Source organism: Merops nubicus, unplaced genomic scaffold (assembly GCF_000691845.1).
Source record: "Merops nubicus isolate BGI_N331 unplaced genomic scaffold, ASM69184v1 scaffold19056, whole genome shotgun sequence".
Lineage (NCBI taxonomy): Eukaryota > Metazoa > Chordata > Aves > Coraciiformes > Meropidae > Merops > Merops nubicus.
In genome coordinates, this window is record NW_008617151.1 from 1390 (window position 1) to 10312 (window position 8923).

At 43.2% G+C, this 8923-nt stretch overlaps 1 protein-coding gene across 1 annotated transcript; it reads right to left on the reverse strand.

Annotated features, from left to right (window-relative positions):
* Positions 1 to 819: 819 nt before the first annotated feature.
* LOC103775595 (leukocyte elastase inhibitor-like) lies at positions 820 to 8905 on the reverse strand. Its single transcript, XM_008943056.1, has 7 exons — positions 8615 to 8905; positions 7167 to 7280; positions 6665 to 6796; positions 5856 to 5973; positions 3909 to 4051; positions 1337 to 1507; positions 820 to 1224 (listed from the first exon to the last, which is right to left on the reverse strand). The coding sequence occupies exons 1-7, from the start codon at positions 8903 to 8905 to the stop codon at positions 820 to 822; spliced, it is 1374 nt and encodes a 457-aa protein (XP_008941304.1).
* Positions 8906 to 8923: the final 18 nt, after the last annotated feature.

Sequence of the window (8923 nt, forward strand, 5' to 3'; positions counted from 1 at the left end):
AATAAAAACTTGCACAAAAATATCCAAGGCTCATGAAAGGAGTACATGTCACATCATTCTTCCAGTTGGTAAGATGACAATTTAGATGTAGGTGTACATTTTAATAAATAAATTAAGCCAAAGCTGCTTCTAGCATAAGCTTTTATAGTGTAGAATAGCACAAGGGCAGAACCAGCCCACATCACTGGGGAAAAGGTGGTACAGTTATCAGTAATATGTATATTTACTGTAGACATCTTTCTCCTACTTGGTTGTGAACTGCTGCTACAGGAAAGGGAATTGTCAAGGTCAAATCTCCACTGTGCAAACAATTTGCTACAGCTACACAATGCAGATAAGCAAAAAAAGTGTCTCCAAAGCACCTCTCTGGTGACCAGGACCCAGCTGGACAGAAATCAGAGAATTCAGAGCAGGGCTACTCTGTTTTTACTAGCTCTTACTGAAAATTGTTGCAGACGTTTCTCCTCAGACAGCAACAACACCATCTCTGCTAGGCCAGTGCTGTATTACACTACGTGGCTGGGCTGGGGAACCATAAGGAATACAGGAGCATATGAGGCCATTGAGGAAACAAGATGTTATTCATATCCAGTCAGATTAAAGTGAAATTTACTCCTATTCTGGCTTAAGATCAATATCTGCAATTCAAGGAGCCTAGTGGCAGAGCATCCAATTAATGGGTTTGAAGCTAAACTGGTAGCAGTGATTACTTTGAAACACAAACTAGCTGTCAAAAGGTTAAGAATGCATTGGGGGAAAAAATACAGTTTCTGATTTTCATCCAGGTGTTTCTCACAGTGTTAGTAAATGGCCCTGATTTTAAGGTAAGCAGAGTTTGCCAAAAAAAAGGATGGTATTGGTAGCATTGTGTCTAATAAAGAATAAGAAAGGGTGGTCAGCCATAAAGACCTCTGTGCGAGGAAGAGACCTCCTCACGATGGCAGCTCCTGTTCCCCCTGCTGCTGTGGTGCCTTCCTCATTGACCTCCATGTACGTCTTGTGGACAACATTTGACAGAAACAGAGATTTTGCAGGTGACATTGCAGAAAGATCAGCTTTCGATTCAGTGAAGATGTCAGTCATCCCCATCTCTTGTAAAACCTCATTGAGGTTAAAGGTGCTTTCAAGCTTGAATCGGGGGAGGTACACTTCCACTGTTGTCTCAAACATGTGCTCAGAAGAGGCCCACAGTGTTAAATTTTCATAGGTCATTGTGCTTTCAATCTAGAAGACAGTGAAGAAAACAGGTGGGCAGCTTTGAAATGTTTAGATCTTTACCAGCCTTAATTCAGACAAACAACTTTCAGCCGTAGTCCATGATATAATACTGCCTTACCTGCTCTAGCCCACTGGTGGATCCATCAGCCATGTCACCTGGCAGCAGGATGGTCATGCTCAATGACTTTTGAGCATAAGGGAGTTCAAGGACTTGAGCATTCATTTCTTCAATGTAGCCTAACTTAAACGTGCCTTTCTGATACATCATCTGCACAGTTTTTTTCTCATGCTATTTAAAAGAAAATTACAGTCACTTAAGCAATACAACTCTTTAACATTTAACCTTAGTATAGGTGTAATATCAGTAGTCAGGATTTCACCAGTAATTGTTGTTAGGCTAAATATTTTACTTTATTTTTTTGGCTCTACAGTGATACACAAAATGTCAGCTTTTCCGTGCATAGGTTAGGGGAATAATTCTTTGGAAAAAAAAGAAATTCCCTGGAACTTATCAGACAGTGAAGCTACTCAATAGTTTTACACTTTCAAACAGAATGATTGTGGTTGGATTTATAAGTTCTAACTTGGACTGGGATAATGTAGAAACAGCACTGCAAGAATGAGGCTATCATTCATCAGACCGATTGTTTAGACAGGAAGCAATTAACAGGTTAAGAGCAAAATCATAGACTTTCTCAGGCACCCTCTTTCAGATCTTGTTGCCTTTTTTGTGATGGAGTTGTTTGAAAAATGTATAAAGGCTCAAGGTTGCTTTGACAGTTTTCTAACTTCTAATGCAGTGAAAGAAGACTTGTGGTAGATTATATGCCTTCACAAAAAATCCTGTTAATATTCATTAGCATATTAAAAAAAATCTGTGTGGTTTCTCCCTGTCTCATAGTTTCTCCTATTTGGTAGCAGTGCATCAAATATTCTCAGCTATAGACAATTGTCAATATCCATATTCAAAAATACATTTAAAGTCACAGATAAAAATAACAAATATGACAGTTTCCTGTCAGTGTCTTCACAATGTCAGGCAACACGATAGCTAGAAAAATATGGGTTTCTAACCTCTTCTTTTTATATGAGGAACACTGAAATGAGACCTTTTCCTGTACAAAGCTCAGCAACTTAAGATCAGACCTAAATGAGTTGGTTTTTTTTCTTTTGTTATGGATGAGAACAAATAGAGTATTGGCACAACATATGGAAAGAAGACAAAACTGAATTAAATGAATGTATTTTTGTCTTTTTTGAGCATGTATGTTAAACTTCAAGGACATACACAAGGGAAGATTATGGAATGGTTCATCCTGAACACAGCATGTGCAGGACAAGCAGGGGATCAGGCCCAGCCAGCATGGGTTCATAAAAGGCAGGTCCTGCTTGACCAACCTGGTCTCCTTCTATGAGCAGGTAACCCACATGATAGGTAAGGGAGAGTCTACCTGGACTTCAGTCAGGCCTTTGACACCGTTCCCCACAGCATCCTGCTGGAGAAGCTGGCGGCTCACGGCCTAGGCAGGTGGACTCTTGGCTGGGTTAGAAACTGGCGGGATGGCCGAGCCCAGAGAGTTGCGGGCAATGGAGTTAAATCCCGCTGGTGACCGGGCCCGAGCGGGGTCCCTCAGGGATCAGTTCTGGGCCAGTCTTGTTTAGTATCCTTATCAGTGACCTGGGTGAGGGGATCGAGTGCACCCTCAGTAAATTTGCAGATGACAGGAAATTGAGCAGAAGAGGGATCTGGACAGGCTGAATTGATGGACTGACATCAAGTGCATGAGGTTCAACGAGGCCAAGTGCCATGTCCTGCACTTGGGTCACAACAGCCCCAGGCAATGCTCCAGGCTTGGGGAGGAGTGGCTGGAAAGCTGCCAGGAAGAAAAGGACCTGGGGGTGTTGGTGGACAGCCAGCTGAATGTGAGCCAGCAGTGTGCCCAGGGGGCCAAGAAGGCCAATGGCATCCTGGACTGTACAAGAAATAGTGTGTCCAGCAGGAGCAGGGAAGTGATTATGCCCTTGTATCCAGCACTGGTGAGACCACAGCTTGAGCACTGTGTCCAGTTTTGGGCACCAGAGGATAAGAAGGACATGGAGGTGCTGGAGTGGGTCCAGAGAAGGACAACGAGGGTGGTGAAGGGTCTAGGGAACATGTGTTATGGAGAGGAGCTGAGGGAACTGGGGTTGTTTAGTCTGGAGACGAGAAGACTGAGAGGAGACTTTATTGCTCTCTACAACTACCTGAAAGGAGGTTGTAGTGAGGTGGGTGTTGGTCTCTTCTCCCAGGTTACTAGCAATAGGACAAGAGGAAATGGGCTCAAGTTGCACCTGGGAATGTTTAGATCGGATATTAGGAAGAATTCCTCTACTGAAACAAATATCTGTAATAACTACTATGTTCAAAAGTGCTGGTCAGAGTTCACACTTGTGTTTTGCCAGTCACCAAAGCAAAATTCTGAGTTGCAATTTCTGAGTGTTTCACATTTTTTTCAGTGAAGATTATGCTCTTGTGTGAAAAACCCTCCTGCCACCTCTACCCATCAGGAGAGGGAGGTTAACTTCCAGCACCCCCACATCCTGCTCACAGGGCAGCTGAACCCTGGACATTGTGTTTCTATGTTACACTTACTGCAATGCTCATCATATCTAGGGTAAATAATATTAAGATTTAAAGAATGTAGAAGTACCTGATTCAGTTTAAAATCTCTTTTCACCGTTTTTTGCTCCTCAAACTTGTGTTCCCAGGGTGCTTTGAAGTAGATCACACTTGCCAGCACCAGCAACGCACGTTCATCGATTACACCAGGAGCAAAGAGCTCCTTGATTTTACCTAAAGGAAATTTTGGAATACACAAGGATTTGTTAGCTGTCATTAAGGTTCTGGACCAAGACTCAATTATTTGTCTCTGACCTTAGTTTTGAAGAAACTTAGAAATCCAGTTCATTTATTCAAAGGACAGGGACAATATAGGGAAACAAATGTTTATATATATAGGGAAGCAAAATTCCTCTACACTGTTACCAGCCAGAAAGGACAGGAGGAAGAGTGGGTCACCAAATTAGCCAACTGTTAGTGTCAGTGACTATATATATGTACCAGGTGACACCAACCATGAGGAAGGAGGCAGCACCATTAACCTCTTATTTCAGCTTACATGAGAGTGCCTTTCCCTTTGCACCAAGCACAGCAGTTATCCCATCGTGAAGCTTTTGACCTTCTACACGGAGGCTGAAGTAGGAGTTAGCAGGTCCACAGACTTCATGTGACCACCCAGTGCAATGATGGCTCCTAATCTTGTGCAAGCTGGCCCCTGACCCTTCAGCCCTCTTACTAGGAGCCAACTGTAACAGCTCTTTCCTACCCCAGTCACAAGGACAGGTTTGAGTAGATGTGCAACTGAGAAATTACAGAAGCCTTCAAACCTATTTGCCTGTCCTTCAGTAAGTTCTGGTTTCTGTTCAGCCAAAAGATTTGGAAAATTTTCATCCCACTGCTACTTGCAGCTCTGGCAAATCTAAAGGAAAATGATTTAACATATATCATGTTGGATCTAATCAGCAAGAGCCAATGGCTCCTGCTAGCCTGTTCAGGGCAAGAGCTGGTTGTCATTTGCGGTAGTGAGTCTCACTGGTGGTCACACCTTTGATTTTTGTGAACGTTGCTCTACATATTAGCAGGTCCTCAGTCGTCCTCCACCCAAACTATTCCCAGTCTGACCATAAAGCTCACAGTTTCCATCTGAAGTGCTGGGGTCTAAGCTCTCAGCCCTAAATCAGAGTTGACGTATGGATGATGTCCACAACTAGGCAGGAAAGACCCTCCTGACTCACTTAGGAAATCACCACCAGGTCCCCTGCCTTTAGCATTAACATTAGGTGTCCCAGCATAAAGGCTGGCTCTCTTTGTAGTGAATGTGGGATTTTATTTATGTCGTGAGTGCACTAGGTAGGGTTTCCAGTTATCGGATGGACTTCCTGTCTGTTGTGCTCCCAACAATGGTGGGACACCAACACAACGGGAGCAGAGGGAGGATTACATCTGTAATAATGGCACTGGGTTTTGGCCATTGCCGTGTGATTGGAATTGGACTGGTTACATGGCTTCTAAATCATTTCACTCCTGTCTTCACTTCATCCTACACTGTGAGTGAATGTATCAATCTGTTTTGATTGATGGCTTCCTCTAGTTGTTAGCCACCTCATATCCTCCATGTCTAATTTAGAATCAAAGGGAAAGATCTGGCCTATGTGCTGTTTACTGATGGTAGTATCCTTCCTATTGGGGTGTGCAATCAGCAAAAGATCATCCCCTGCTGTCCTGTATCTCCATTTGTAGTTGTTTGTGGAAATAATTTGTTTGGTCGAGCCTTATAGATGTTATCGCAATTATCATGCCAGGTGTAACAGTGGGTATGCAAAAGTATTTGACTACAAACATACCTTTAATTCAGAAATAATTTAGCTGATAACTTACTCTACTGTTTCAAAAGTGGATGGGAATACACGCTGTCTTTAAACAGCATAAGATTGAACACCCAGAAATGTGAACAAGTCTTTTCATACCCTGGAATTTCTTTTGCTGAAGCAGTGTAAGAAGGCTGTGATAGTACAGTTATGGGCTTGCTTTTTTTTACCTTGTGTCTCACTTTCAACCCAACTGTTAATTTTTATTCTGGCAGCTTCAACAGCACCATGAAAATCCACTGTTTGCAGCATTGCTCCATACAGTTCCTTAGTGCACAGCAGATATTTCTGTAAAGGAAAACTGAATTGGTCAAATCTGTTAAGTGCACATTCCCTTTTGAAAGAAATCAATGGCTCAGAACAATTTTAGAAATGTTGAAGGACCTGTTGACTCCATAAGGCAAAGTTAGAGAAGATGCAAGATGTGTTGTTTAATTCTTAAATATCCAAATCGTTCAACAGAAATGATTGACAGAAAAGCAAAGATGTGACTAGCAAGTAATCCACACGAGGTAGTCTAAGGACGACTCTGTCATTCAGTAAGAAAAGAGTAAGGAGTTCAACACAACAGCCCTCTGCATGAACCTCTGAAATATCTCAGGTGATAAGCCTTCTCCAAGCTTAGTGCTCCCTAGCTGTGCCACTTGCAAGCCCAGAAGCAGGTAGCTTACTAACAGCTTGAATGGGCCATTTTTGGCTGTAGTCACAGCTCTGGCTGAGTGTAGCCATATGCTGAAAACGAACAGACTTCTGTTTTATTTTTGCTCCTTTATTTTTGCCATGGATATCCACAAGGTGGGTTTTTTAAAACAGGCTTGAAATCTGACACTCTTGTCTCTTTCCCACCAGCCAGAACAGATAGGGCTCCAAGAAGAACATCAAATGCTCCAAAATACATGAGGGGAACAACAGTGAGGCTCACAGTTACAGCAAAGCTTGAGGTCAGGGCCACAGCAGTTACCAGATACAGGTAACTTACCTGCTGGAGTTCAAATCCTTGTTGTATAAAGAGGTTGTTGCCCAGGATTAAAACATATCTTTCGCCAAGGTTTTGTAGTTGTAAAAGCAGTGCCTGCAATGCTCCATGGTTAATGTTCCCATCTTTGTTACACTGGGAATATTACAAACACATCAGTTACACCAATTCCTCCATATTGCTTTGGTTGTTAATTTGCAACCTAATTAGATTACGTTATAGGACTAACTCCTGCTGTACTGATTTTTAAATCCAGCCAGTCTAAGCTTTGTAGCCCAATCATCTTTTAGATGAGATTACTGAAGGCTTTGGTATTGACTTAATGGAAGACCATAATAAAGACTCTTAATAAAATAACACCTTTTATCAGGCATTTCCTAGTGGATTAGGCAGACTCTGTGCACATCATCTTGACTCCCTCCAGTGGCAGACTACAGTGCTTTACACCGAGTAACCTGCCATACAGTTAAGAAAAAGCTGCAGGGCTCCCAACCCAAGGACCAACCTGTGAGAGGGAAGGCTGGACCTCCTGGCTTTCATCTAGCTCCATTTCTGGGGCTGCGCTCTCATGATCAGATCCAAGGCTCATTCTTCCTGTATCCTTCCTGATATGGAGCACCTGCAGTTGAAGATGTCTAATTATGGCAATAGTAGCTGGGATAAAAGCATTTCCCTTTTTTAAAAATTGCTATGCTGTCCTGAATAATGTAGACTTATGAAAGGTATTTTTCTGAGCTTCAGTCAGGCTCAAATGACAGATTGGAAATTCTTCACATGAATAATGTTCAAATTCACATTTCTGTATTAGCAAACCAAGAAGAATTTGCACCTAATCCCTCAAAATGTTAGTCTCCACTACCTCAGAATGTTTACATATGATTTGTATTTTATTTCTACAGTTACCTTAAATTTCAAAACAAAAAGTTGCCTCAGGCAAAGAGATAAAAATAGTTTTATTTGAAAACGTCAAAACTGGCTTTTTACATTAATTCTTAATCTTTCACAGAATCACAGAAGGTTAAGGGTTGGATGGGACCTTGAAAGATCATCTAGTCCAACCCCCTGCCAGAACATGGCCACCTAGAGCAGGTCACACAGGAACGCATCCAGGTGGGTTTTAAATGTCTCCAAAAGAGAGTCCACAACCCCTCTGGGCAGCCTGTTCCAGTGCTCCGTCACCCTCACAGTGGAAATGTTTTTCCTTATGTTTCTGCAGAACCTCTTATGTTCCAGCTTGCACCTGTTGCCCCTTGTCCTGTCATTGAAATTCACAGAGAAGAGCCTGGCTCCATCCTCCTGACACTCGCCCCTTACAAATTTATAAACACTGATGAGGTCACCCCTCAGTCTCCTCTTCTCCAAGCTAAAGAGCCCCAGGTCTCTCAGCCTTTCCTCATAAGGGAGATGCTCTGCTCCCTTAGTCATCTTTGTGGCTCTGTGCTGGACTTTTTCAAAGAGTTCCCTGTTCTTCTTGAACTGAGGGGCCCAGAACTAAACACAATATTCCAGATTCAGTCTCACTAGTGCAGAGTAGAAGGGGAGGAGAACCTCTCTCAACCTACTCACCACACCCCTTCTAATATACCCTGGGATGCCATTGGCCTTCTTGGCCACGAGGGTGCGTTGCTGGCTCCTGGCCATCCTTCTGTCCACCAGGACCCCCAGCTCCCTTTCCCCTCTGCTACTTTCTAACAGGTTGGTCCCCAATCTATCCTTGTACATGGGGTTATTCTTTTCCAGACACAAGACTCTACACTTGCCCTTGTTGTATTTCATTTGATTTCTCCCTGCCCAACTCTCCAGCCTGCCCAGGTCTTGCTGAATGGCAGCACAGCCCTCTGGTGTGTTAGCCACTCCTCCCAGGTTTCTATCATCAGCAAACCTGCTGACAGGGCACCCTGTTCCCTTATCCACGTCACTGAGGATTATACTGAACAGTACTGGCCCCAGTACCGGCCTCTGAGGGGCTCCACTAGATACAGGCCTCCAGCTACACTCAGCCCCATTGACCACAACCCTCTGGCTTCTTTCCTTCAACCAGTTCACAATCCACCTCACGACCTGATCATCCAGAACACGCTTTCTCAGTTTAGCTGCAAGGATGCTGTGGGAGACAGTGTCAAATGCTTTACTGAAACCAAGATAAACCACATCCTCTGCACTACCATCATCTATCCACCTGGTTATTTCTTCATAGAAGGCTATCAGGTTTGTCAAACACGACTTCCCCTTGATAAATGGCATCCTGGCCTGTGTCAGAAA